Below are 12,733 nucleotides of genomic sequence, written 5' to 3' on the forward strand. Positions count from 1 at the left end.
ATGATCATGCTGTTAAATCAGCTTATTGATATGCCACACCTGTCAGGTGGATGGATTGTCTTGGTAAATGATAAGTACTCACTAACAGGGATGTTGAGGCTCCCGAGTGGCGCAGCGGTCTAAGGCACTGCATCTCAATGCTAGAGGTGTCACTACAGACTTGATTCCAGGCTATATCACAACCGGCCTTGATTGGGAGTCCCATAGGGCAGCACACAATTGGCCCAGCATCGTCCGGGTTAGAGTTTGGCTGGGGTAGGCCGTCATTGTAAATAAGAATTTGTTCTTAACTGACTTGCTTAGTGAAATAAAAGGTTACATAGAATTACAGAGAAGCTTTTTGTGGGTACGGAACATTTTGGGGATCTTTTTACATGTTGCGTTTTCTATTTAGGGCCTATGCAACCATACAAATTATGTATTAATAGTAATTAACTTCTAATTTACACATCTGTCTTTACTGTTCCCTTGCCAAATTCATGCATCGCCACTGGCCTCTCGCCCACCCCACCGAATAGCCGATTCGAAAAATAACTACAGATTGTGGCTGGATGATATTTCACAAAAGTGGGAAAGGTGTCATAAACAAGACATGCTCGTATTTATTTTTTCCGTCAACATTTTTGGGGAAACAAAAAGGGCCTTAGATTTATAGTTATTTCATTTATACTTGGGATATTGTTTTGTAACAGGAAAGGTAAAAAGAATAGCTGGAGGGCGTCCTTGGATGAGTTTTTCATGGTTGCAAATACCACCGCAATTCAAGAATGACACACTAACTTACTAACACACATGCATGCTTCTGTCCGATTCATCTGTTTTTTCCAGATGGAGACAAAAGTGGAGATGCGATGGAAGGAGAGGGGCAGAAGGGGGAGATGGAAGCAGACAGCAAGATGGAGGGAGGCGATCGAAAGCAGGTGGAGCGAGAGTGGGAAATCACCTATAGCGATGATGAAATCGAGGACCCCAAAAACTGGATGCCCCCTCCCGACGAAATCAAAAGACTGTATGAGCTCCTTTCAAAAGGGGAGAAGCTGGAACTGAACTTTGTGCCCCTTCCTCGAAGACCGCCTACACCTGAGAGGACCCCCTCGCCCGAGAGGGATGATGAGGACGAGGCGGCAAAAGAGAGGGAGAGGGAGGATAGAGAGCGCAAGTGAGTTGTGTATTCATTTATATCTAAGGTTGGTTATGTTTCCTTCTAGCTCTGGTCAAGGAGGACTACGGTAAGCAGAGTTGTGTTCATTGTGGTACGCAATGGAAAACCAAAATTATCGTTTCTTATTGAACAAGTCTAGGGGCTCTATTTTCAAACACACTTTAGTTTGCAATTGCGTCATGTAAAAACTGGCGCACTGGCATTTTATTAAAATATCACGAGCAGCAAAACAGTCAACATATTCCCCTTTTTTATTTTTATTGGACATTATTTTTGTCCAGCTTCTGTGAAGTTTGGATGCCCCAATGCATGAAAGGTGTTAGCGACTCGGGAAGCATGTTTAGGAACAAGTTATTTAATGACTTATTGTTTTTCGTTGATAATTTTGTAAAAAAAATGCATCTTCCACTTTCTTTTGTTGAATCTCGGGAATTACGATCACTGTCCAAAGTTCTGAATCCGCTTGTTAGTTATTTGCCTGTTTTGTTTTTTAAACTTTCACGTTGAAAAGTTACTACTGGCCATTTCAATGGCGATGGTAGGCTATTGCTACAATGCCTTCAGAAAGTATTCACACCTTTTTACATTTTACAGATTTTGTTGTGTTACAACCTGAATTTGAAATGGGATAAAATGTATTACACACAATACCCCATAATGTCAAAGTTTAATTATGTTCTTCCAAAATGTTCCCAATTAATTACAAATGATAAGCTGAATTGTCTTGAGTCAATAAGTATTCAACCCCTTTTAGGGCAAGCCTAAATAAGTTCAGGCGTAAAAACGTGCTTAACAAGTCACATAATTAGGTTTTTACATGATTTTTGAATGACTACCCTAGTCGAGCAGTGAATTTCAAAAACAGATTCAACCAAAGCAGACAGTAAGTATCCCTTTGAGCATGGTGAAGTTATTAATTACACTTTGGATGCTGTATCAATACACCCAGTCACTACAAAGATACAGATATCCTTCCTAACTTAGTTGCCGGAGAGTAAAGAAAGGGATTTCACCATGAGGCCAATGGTGACTTTAAAACAGGAGTTTAATGGCTGTGATGGGAAAAACTGAGGATGGATCAACAACAGGTTCAGTTACTCCACAATAGTAACCTTATTGACAGAGTGAAAACAAGGAAACCTGCACAAAACACATATTCCACAACATGCAACCTATTTGCAACAAGGCACTAAAGTAATACTACATTTTTTTTTGTAAAACAAACATTCTGTCCTGTAGTGTTATGTTTGGGGAAAATCCAATACAACACATTTCTGAGTACCACTCCATATTTTCAAGCATAGTGGTGGCTGCAATATGTTATGGGTATGCTTGTAATCTTTTTTTAGGATAAAAAAGAAAAGGAATGGATCTGAGCACAGGTAAAATCCTAGCGGAAAACCTGGTTCATTCTGCTTTCCACCAGACACTGGAAGATTATTTCACCTTTCACTTACCAATAAGACAGTGAATGTTTGAGTGGCCGAGTTACAATTCTGACTTAAATCTATGACCTGAAAAGACCTGAAAATGGTTGTCTAGCAATAATCAACAACCAATGTGACAGAGCTGGGAGAATTTTGAAAAGATGAATGGGCAAATGTTGCACAATCCAGGTGTGGAACGCTCTTACAGACTTACCCAGAAAGACTCCCAGCTGTAATCACTGCCAAAGGTACTTCTACAAAGTATTGACACTCTAGAGTGTGAATACTTACGTAACTTAGATATCTGTATTTAATTTAAGACATTTCTAAAAACAGGGTATTGTGTATAGATGGGTGCACCTTTATTTATTTAATCAATTTTGAATTCAGGCTGTAACAACAAAATGTGGAATAAGTCAAGGGGTATGAATACTTTCTGAAGGCACTGAGTGTATTTCCATATTTAAGCCATGCAATTACTTAGAACGGGTGGGTGCCACAAAATCTCAACTCATCATGAGGGGCCACAGTGGCTTGCAGGTCTGCGTACCCACATCCACAGGCGTTCTCAGAGATTTGCTGGTTACAGTCACTTTGAAAACAAGAGTCAGTCCAGTCCGTCTTTTGTTGGCCCATAAGAAAGGCTGCACCAATAGAATGCAATTGTGTGTGCCCAAAAAGTTTTTTTGGGGAAGAAAATAGTGAAACTATTACTGTATATCATTTTCTGAAAATACAATGCAAAAATATTACATAACTCTTAATCTACAATTTATGTTCATAACGCTGGGCAACATGGGCCTGGGAGACTCACATGGATATTGGTATCCACAGTACTCCACCAATTATAAACCTTTCAACTCAATACTTCTTGTTTTCCCCTTAAACATTTTTTTTTTGTACATAAATGCACTTAGAATTGAAGAATTTGCTTAAAACCTCTCTAGGGTATGTGGGACGGTAGCAACACACCTGACCAACATCCAGTGAAATTGCAGAGCGCCGATTACAAAAATTCAGAAAACATACAAGTGTTATACATAGGTTTAAAGGTTAACTTCTTGTGAATCCAACCACGGTGTCAGATTTCAAAAAGGCTTTACGGCGAATGCATACCATGCGATTATTTGAGAACATCGCCCAGCAGACAATTCATTACAAACAGTAGTCAGCCAAGTAGAAGAGTTGCACAAGTCAGAAATAGAGATAAAATTAATCACTTACCTTTGATGATCTTCATATGGTTGCACTCAGGAGACATTCATTTACTCCATAAATGTTTGTTTTGTTCGATAAAGTCTCTCTTTATATCCAAAAACCTTTTTGTTCGCACGTTTTCTTCAGTAATCCACAGGCTCAAACGCAGTCACAACAGGCAGACAAAAAAAATCCAAATTGTATCCGTAAAGTTCATAGAAACATGTCAAACGATGTTTATATTGAATCCACTGGTTGTTTTTTAGCCTAAATAATCGATAATATTTCAACCGGACAATAACTTCGTCAATATAAAAGGTAAACAAGAAAGGTGCACTCTCAGGATTGCGCATGAGAAAGCTCTGTGACACTTTAGGGTCCAGTCATTCAGACTGGTCTTACTCCCTCATTTTTTAGACTACAAGCCTGAAACCATTTCTAAAGACTGTTGACATCTAGTGGAAGGCATAGGAACTGCAATTTGAGTCCTAAGTCAATGGATACTGTAATGGCATTGAATAGAATACTAAAAAAAAAAAAAATCCTACTTCCTGGATGGATTTTTCTCAGGTTTTTGCCTGCCAAATCAGTTCTGTTATACTAACTGTTTTGGAAACTTTAGTGTTTTCTATCCATATATGCATATCCTAGCTTCTGGGCCTGAGTAGCAGGCAGTTTACTTTGGGCCCCCTTTTTTATCCGGAGGTGAAAATAGTGCCCCCTACCCTAGAGAAGTTTTAAACTGCAAAAATGGCTCTTCGATGCCAAGAGGCGGGCCTTTAAAATGTGTCTTACCAGGGCCCTTGACTTGGTCTGGCCTTGCATTGCCGAGGTCATAGAAAAACTCCTTGAATGCTATTTTTCATCTCACCCCAGTTGTGTTCTGATTTATGAGGGGGTCCCTGATGAATGTGCTATCACTAAAAGGCTCTCTGGCTGGTCCCAAAAAGTTTGATTTGTGCAGTTAGAGTAAACTCTTAACCAAATGCATTATACCAGTGGCCAGAGCCGGCCCCTAAGCAAGATTTGGTTGGGTGGCACCCCCACCTCACGGGCAAAACATTTTACTGGGTCCGTCATGACGGCAAAGATTTATTTTTAAAAAATCAAATCAAAAAAACTATTTGAAAAGTACATTTATTGCAAGTCTGCACATTTTTCAACGGGGCGTAGAGAAATTTTTTGCCATTTTAAAGCAAATTTCCTGGCATTTTACACATTTTACCAGGACTTATGCCATGTTAATATGCTATCTGAGTGAGTGACTGTGTATTCTAACACTCAACAGTAAGTTGAGACCCCGACTGAGTTGACTGGTCAGGGGCCCCGTTTTGGAAATTGAGGGCCGCCAGTTGCCATCCCTGACTCAGAACAATGCGGAGTGTAAACATGTTCAACATATTTAGGAAATATGGGATAGGCCTACATTATATTTTGTTTCTGTAGGCCAGCGTTTCCTGGAGACCCTGAGGGGGTGCACGTTGTGGTTTTTGCCCTAGTATTACACAGTTGATTATTTGAATTGGCTGTGTAGTGCTAGGGCAAAAACCACAACGTGCACCCCTTGGGGTCCCCAGGACCAAGTTTGGAAACACTGCTGTAGGGCATTTTAAGAAAATAGGCTATAAATGGACTAACATTCAAATTGGATTTGCTGACAATGCAATACATAAAATGCACAACTTGAAGCAACCACACATTTAGCCATGAAGCAAGTTCTGATTGGCCAGTGAGGGGGTCAAGCCTGACAAACCTACAACTTGTTTATTTGTCAAAGCCTAGCCATTTCACACCATAGCCAGCTGCTGCGCCCATAATTCAGGTTGTGAAAATTGCAAAAATATTTGACACACCCCAAAAAAACTATAGTGCTACCACCAGTGCTAAGATTCACCATTGGGTTAGGTTTGTTGAAATAGAGGCCTAGGGACTCCCCCTGTTTTTTATAAAGATAAACTATGGCAGTATGGATGACTAGTATTTTCTTTCTTTGTCAGGGCCCCATCTCCCACAGAGTTTGATTTTGATGAAGAACAGATACAACAAACTCCAAAAAATGCTTTCATCAACCGACGCAGGACACCAGGTATGACTCGCTGCTCATGACTTTCACTTACCTCATTCTTTGTTTTGGAAGATACCTTTCATTCCACAGTATCTCTCATGCAACTTAGGGTCTATAAGCACTTGCCTATTGCCTAATATCGAGTCATATTCACAGTGATTCGATGAGATTCAATTAGACTGAACTGGAGTGCATCTAAAACTGGTGCTGGGGCATAATTATCAAGAAGGTGGTATGATGCATTGTTCATAAAAATATGTACACTACCTGACCAAAAGTATGTGGGCACCTGCTTGTCGTACATCTCATTCAAAAATCATGGGCATTAATATGGATGTTAGGCTTGTGTGCAGCTGCTCAGCCATGGAAACCCATTTCATGAAGCTCGAACAGTTCTTGTGCTGATGTTGCTTTCAGAGGCCATTTGGAACTCGGAAGTGAGTGTTGCAACCGAGGACAGACGATTTTACGCACTTCAGCGGTCCCATTCTGTGAGCTTGTGTGGCCTACCACTTCGCGGCTGAGCCGTTGTTAATCCTAGAAGTTTACAGTTCACAATAACGGCACTTAGTTGACCAGGGCAGAAATTTGACGAACTGACTTGTTGGTATCCTATGACGGTGCCACGTTGAATGTCACTGAGCTCGTCAGTTAAGGCCATACTACTGCCAATGTTTTCCTAAGGAGATTGCATGGCTATGTGCTCGATTTTATACACCTGTCAGTAACGGGTGTGGCCGAAAATAGCCGAATCCACTCATTTTGAAGGGGTCTCCACATACACTATATATACAAAAGTATCTTGTATAAAATGTATGCACTAATTTTCAAACTAGTTTTCTTCAAAACACAGAATACTAACACTATTCTCCACATGCTTGACATTTGACTTTGTTGAGCCAATTTCGCCGTCTGCTTCAGCGGGGTACCCGGCTCATGTCCAGAAGGCAGCCTGGTTATTAGTGCTTTTTTATGTCGGTTAGATTATGAAAGAATTATCACAGGCTTACGATTATTTACATTTTCTGGTAGATACCTCAAAGCAACAGCTGCTCTTTATCACCTCACGATTGCGCATTCTTCGCTCTTCTGTAGCAGGTGTGAAAGAAACACAGATCAGACAAGTTGATGCGCAACAGATTATGGTCATTGTAGTTAAGGACCACATTTTATGAGTTAAACTATTTAGAATATTGGCCTGTTGGAAATTACAACATTGCACAGTTCAGGCTGGATCTGATTAATCTCTAGAGAAACTTTGTGTGACATGAAATTCAAATAATTGACCCGATGTAGGTAAGTTACTTGTTTAATTAGTTTTTTTAAATTACCACATTTTTAGTTACTCGCTCAGCACTACTGGTTAGCAAACAAATACGATCACTTTTTCAACCCGGGAGTAACTCCACCCACCAGGTGAACTAAAACAAATACCCTCAATGGTTAACTGCTGTCAACCACTACCCTCATTCTGGGGTTTATTCATGCATTGTCCTCTTTTCGCAGGGTCCTCGGCTCGGTCCTCTGTCAAACGGGAGGCTAGGTTGGACAAGGTACTGTCAGACATGAAACGCCACCGCAAAATTGAGGAACACATTCTCCGGACTGGACGAGACCTCTTCAAGAGCGAGAAGAGCAGCCGGGCCGGGCCCGAGGAGGCACTCTCTCCCAACAGTCAAAAAGAGCGAGAAAAGGAGAGGGAGAGAGACAGCGACCCCAGCAAAATCTTCTCGCCAAGACAAAGGCGATACTGAGACGGGGAAAAACTGCAGGCCAAGAGCATCGACGCTTGATTTTTTTTAAATGCCATTACCAATTTTGTATGATTGTGCGTTTTGTATCCTTGTAATAAACATTACTCTTTTTTTTGTTTTTATATATATAAATCAGTGTCTTGATATAACACCCAGACAAGTTCAGAACAGAGGAGTATATTTTAGCTATGAGTTAACAATATAGCCTTCACATAAGGCTCAGAAGTTTATACGGTACATTAATACGTATGCATAAATATGCATTCAATTCAAAACCACAAATAAATAAAATAAGCATATACAGTAAATCAGTTGAAATGCATTTTTCCCGCAATGGCAAGACCCACTAAGCAATAAACATATAGAACAAAGGTATAGTTTATCGCCGTCTAGACGTTATTGTCCCATCTTTCTTGCATCCAAGGTTACTGGACTGTTTGTTTTCCTAGTATTTTATTTCCATATTCAGGAAAGTATAGTTATGTTTTCTGAGTGAATAGGGCTCCTGAAACCAGTGGCTCAATTAAATTTGCTCAGTACAAATAAGAAACTGAAGTAGAAACAGACTCCTAAAGCAGTTTCAAGAGCTTTAGAAAGGTCAACCTATACTAAATGCTACCAAGACAGTGTATGGGTTCTATTCTGGTCAATTTATGCAATTCACTAATTACTGCAGTGATAATAAAACACGTTTTTGATTTTTATTAAATATTCTTGGGCAGAATACTTGTGTAACGTCAGCCAATGAATGACAGTATGTGGAATAAATAGGGCTGCTTTTTTGTTGTTGTTGCACTGGCACTAACTCATTTACCTAATATGCTTCAATACCACTCAGTCAAAAGTTAAGGACCCACGTAGGGCATAGAAACCCAAAGGCCCACAAAATTGGCCATTTATTTTGTACCTTAAAATAACACTGTTGCAAGGCGGCAGAGTTTAACTGCCAACAGGCGAAATGATTCATGCATTTGCTACCTGAACTACTGGAGATCAAAATGGATAAAAAATAAAAACACAGAATGGGAGATCAGAAACAGAACTACAATCCAAATCAACGTGAAGGTAAGAACACTTGTCACATTTTCAATCCAAGGAAAAAATAAATATTCCACATTAAAATAAATAAAATGTAGTACACACACAAATAATTGAGATAAGGCAGCATAATAGTCTTATGAGGTTACCTCCCTTCCACCCTGGTCACATTTGTTAGAGTACAAAGGATACAGATAAATACTAACAAGTCAAAATACTGCTTGGCGAGGTCATTTCTTGTTACTAAGCCGAATTAGGCCTTTCTATCTAAAGCAATGTACTAAACATACCAGTATAATACATTCCTAACTCCTGTGCTAACTTATCTCCTAGGCAGACAGGATTTCATTTGATCTACACGAGGACGCTCTCCACCTCTCACTTGCTATACTTCTTTCAGGCTAATCTCTCTCCATTCTCAACGTGCATCAGGGGGAACAATAGCTTCTGATGCCTATGTTGTGTGCTGTTCAAATGTGCAAACACTCCCTTCAATTCCTTTATTCGCACAAGTAGAATATCAGTATTGAGTATAGATTCTGGCAACAAAGACCATTTGAAGCATTTATTTTTTTACTCTTGCAAAACTCATGCTTGTTCAAAGTCTCACTACCTTTCTTTCCCTTTCAACTTCACCCATCGGTACATTATCCCCACCTTCCTTACCTCTCACCCTCCCGCCCACTTCTCAGTGAGAGTCTGACTTTTGTTCTGTGGCATGAGTGCTGTACCCATTGGCGGGCTGGGACGGCGCCTGTCCGTCCAAATCATCCTTGGCAGTGACCGGGGACCTCCGGGAGCGGGAAGAGCCAGTGAAGAGTCGCAGGGCCCCTCGGCAAATGAGGGAGAACCAGTAGACCTGGGGGGCCATGAGCATAGCTGCGCCCAGGTTAACTTGCCAGGGCACGTTGAAAGGAACCATGTGGAGGGGAATGGATGCGTACCTGGAGGGGGGGAATTATAAAGAGAATGGGCACATGGGGGATTTAGAGTGGACACATACAGTTGAAGTCGGAAGTTCACATACACTGATGGTGGAGTCATTAAAACTCGTTTTTCAACCACTCCACAAATGTCTTGTTAACAAACTAAAGTTTTGGTAAGTCGGTTAGGACATCTACTTTGTGCATGACACAAGTAATTTTTCCAAGAATTGTTTACAGACAGATTAATTCACTGTGTCATCATCTAGAAAATTATGTCATGACTTTAGAAGCTTCTGATAGGCTAATTGACATCATTTGAGTCAATTGGAGGTGTACCTGTGGATGTATTTCAAGGCCTACCTTCAAACTCAGTCCCTCTTTGCTTGACATCATGGGAAAATCAAAAGAAATCAGCCAAGACCTCAGAAAAAAAATGGTTGTAGTTCAGAAGTTTACATACACTCAATTAGTATTTGGTAGCATTGCCTTAAAAATGTTTAACTTGGGTCAAACGTTTCGGGTAGCCTTCCACAAGCTTCCCACAATACGTTGGGTGAATTTTGTCCCATTCCTCCTGACAGAGCTGGTGTAACTGAGTCAGGTTTGTAGGCCTTGCTTGCACACTCTTTTTCAGTTCTTCCCACAATTTTTCTATGGGATTGAGGTCAGGGCTTTGTGATGGCCACTCCAATACCTTGACTTTGTTGTCCTTAAGCCATTTGCCACAACTTTGAAAGTATGCTTGGGCTCATTGTCCATTTGGAAGACCCATTGTTGCTGCAATATATCCACATAATTTTCCATCCTCATGATGCCATCTATTTTGTGAAGTGCACCAGTTCCTCCTGCAGCAAAGCACCCCCACAACATGATGCTGCAACCCATGCTTCACGGTTGGGATGGTGTTCTTCGGCTTGCAAGCCTCCCCCTTTTTCCTCCAAACATAACCATGATCATTATGGCCAAACAGTTCTATTTTTGTTTCCTCAGACCAGAGGACATTTCTCCAAAAAGTACTATCTTTGTCCCCATGTGCAGTTGCAAACCATAGTCTGGCTTTTTTATGGCGGTTTTGGAGCAGTGGCTTCTTCCTTGCTGAGCGGCCTTACAGCTTATGTCGATATAGGACTCATTTTACTGTGGGGATATAGATACTTTTGTACCCATTTACTCCAGCATCTTCAAAAGGTTCTTTAATGTTGGTCTGGGAATGATTTGCACTTTTCGCACCAAAGTACGTTCATCTCTAGGAGACAGAACGCGTCTCCTTCCTGAGCGGTATGACGGCTGCGTGGTCCCATGGTGTTTATACCTTCAGGCGTTTGGAAATTGCTCCCAAGGATGAACCAGACTTGGAGGTCTACAATTTATTTTCTGAGGTCTTGGCTGATTTATTTTCATTTTCCCATGATGTCAAGCAAAGAGGGACTGAGTTTGAAGGTAGGCCTGGAAATATATCCACAGTTACACCTCCAATTGACTCAAAGGATGTCAATTAGCCTATCAGAAGCTTCTAAAGCCATTACCTATTTTTCTGAAATTTTCCAAGCTGTATAAAGGCAAAGTCAACTTAGTGTATGTAAACTTCTGACCCACTGGAATTGTGATACAGTGAATTATATAAGTGAAATAATCTGTCTGTAAACAATTGTTGGAAAAATTACTTGTGTCATGCACAAAGTAGATGTCCTAACCGACTTGCCAAAATTGTAGTTTGATAACAAGAAATTTGTGGAGTGGTTGAAAAACTAGTTTTAATGACTCCAACCTAACTGTATGTAAACTTCCGACTTCAACTGTAGAACTAACAAAAGGGGGTGGAGGCATTAAAGGGATTGTTCACCCATATTTCATCATTCTGTATTTATCAGTATACCTTAAATGGCTCAATTTGACATAAATTAGTTGCCTGACGACTCATCCTGAATTTAATTTTCCTGCTATATCAAATCGCTCTATACATTAGTCTGAACCAATTCTAGATGTCTTTTGTGCTGAGGCCAAAATGACATGATTCATGTAGGCCATTTCTGGGACCAATTAGAACGGTTTGAATGTGTCTGCATTCGAGAAGTCATTGGGGAGACCCACAAAGAAACATTAGTGGGCGTGGCGTTTGGCCAGAGTGATGTGGATGGGTAGCCAGGCTACTAAATGAGATCCACACATGCTATGCTCCCATTGATGTCAATAAATGATTCATGCAAAAGCCAGAGTTCCTTGCGCTTATCTCTGAATCTGGCCTTAAATGTACATGGAGTCCAAATGAGAAAATGTTGAAAGTATTATGAAATGTAGATGAACTATCGCTTGACAGCCACCCATTACAATGATGCTCTCTTCACAAGCCCCCGAACCCTGATACAAGAGTTAGAAAAAATAAGAGATGTGACCAAATTTAAGCTCAGCTTGAAAGCAGAGCGTGATAGAGAGTGAGGGACAGACAGAGACATACCTGCCATACGCGTAGTAGAGAAAAGGGAAGAGGAGGACTCGACAGGTGAAAAAAGTGACCAGCATAGTAGCCCCATTCACTTTGTGCAGGAGAGTGTGTTGCTGTTTGTACTGAGAGGAAAAAGAGGGAGAGAGAGAAAGAGGAGAGAAAAAAGGAGAAAGCGCAAGCAGTACAGATTGGTGAAAGCCGAAAAATAGTTAATAGGCCTATTGCTCTACTTTGCATGGACACCAAAAAGTGGAAAATGGATGACAAAGTATACTTGTCATGCTTCAAGCTAAAGGCGGGCTTGTATAGAATACAGTGCCTTAAGGTTTGGGAGAAAAACATGTCATTATACACAGTATATTCTGCAAAAACATCTGTTTCCACCAGCTTGCTAGACTTCTTCTCTGCTCCAGCAAGCTAAGCGTTTGATCGACAGCTAGCGCAACTTTTACAAGACAACAACATTGAGAAGGTTATGATAACAGTTCAACATTTGAGAACCTCAACATTTTAATTTCACATCAAGAAGTATAATTTGTATCTATCAAATGTATAACACCACACCAAACTGTACTGTGTAGTTTACTTTAAATGGTTCCCTTTGCAGAGGTTATAAGAAGCATCTGGCCCCAACTCTACACAACACACTGTAGGGAAGGAAGGGGAGGGCAGGGGTGGTGTGTGATGTAGAGCGAGGAGGGAGGTGGACAGGCAAATATTG

At 40.7% G+C, this 12,733-nt stretch overlaps 2 protein-coding genes across 14 annotated transcripts in view; one reads left to right on the top strand and one right to left on the bottom strand.

Annotated features, from left to right (window-relative positions):
- Window positions 1-7,729, top strand: part of pagr1 (PAXIP1 associated glutamate-rich protein 1) — a 30,173-nt gene extending 22,444 nt beyond the window's left edge. For all 6 annotated transcript variants that reach the window (XM_024387109.2, XM_024387113.2, XM_024387111.2 and 3 more), the window contains 3 exons: window positions 829-1,159; window positions 5,784-5,872; window positions 7,358-7,729. In XM_024387109.2, the coding sequence (XP_024242877.1) occupies window positions 829-1,159; window positions 5,784-5,872; window positions 7,358-7,605 (668 nt within the window). In that variant the 3' untranslated portion in view covers window positions 7,606-7,729. The remainder of the gene's footprint in view (window positions 1-828; window positions 1,160-5,783; window positions 5,873-7,357) is intronic.
- Window positions 7,730-8,472: 743 nt separating this feature from the next.
- Window positions 8,473-12,733, bottom strand: part of tlcd3bb (TLC domain containing 3Bb) — a 46,233-nt gene continuing 41,972 nt past the window's right edge. For all 8 annotated transcript variants that reach the window (XM_024387123.2, XM_024387116.2, XM_024387115.2 and 5 more), the window contains exons 6-7: window positions 12,025-12,134; window positions 8,473-9,587 (exon numbers count right to left, since the gene is read on the bottom strand). In XM_024387123.2, the coding sequence (XP_024242891.1) occupies window positions 9,332-9,587; window positions 12,025-12,134 (366 nt within the window). In that variant the 3' untranslated portion in view covers window positions 8,473-9,331. The remainder of the gene's footprint in view (window positions 9,588-12,024; window positions 12,135-12,733) is intronic.

The sequence above is a fragment of the Oncorhynchus tshawytscha genome, linkage group LG24 (assembly GCF_018296145.1).
Source record: "Oncorhynchus tshawytscha isolate Ot180627B linkage group LG24, Otsh_v2.0, whole genome shotgun sequence".
NCBI lineage: Eukaryota > Metazoa > Chordata > Actinopteri > Salmoniformes > Salmonidae > Oncorhynchus > Oncorhynchus tshawytscha.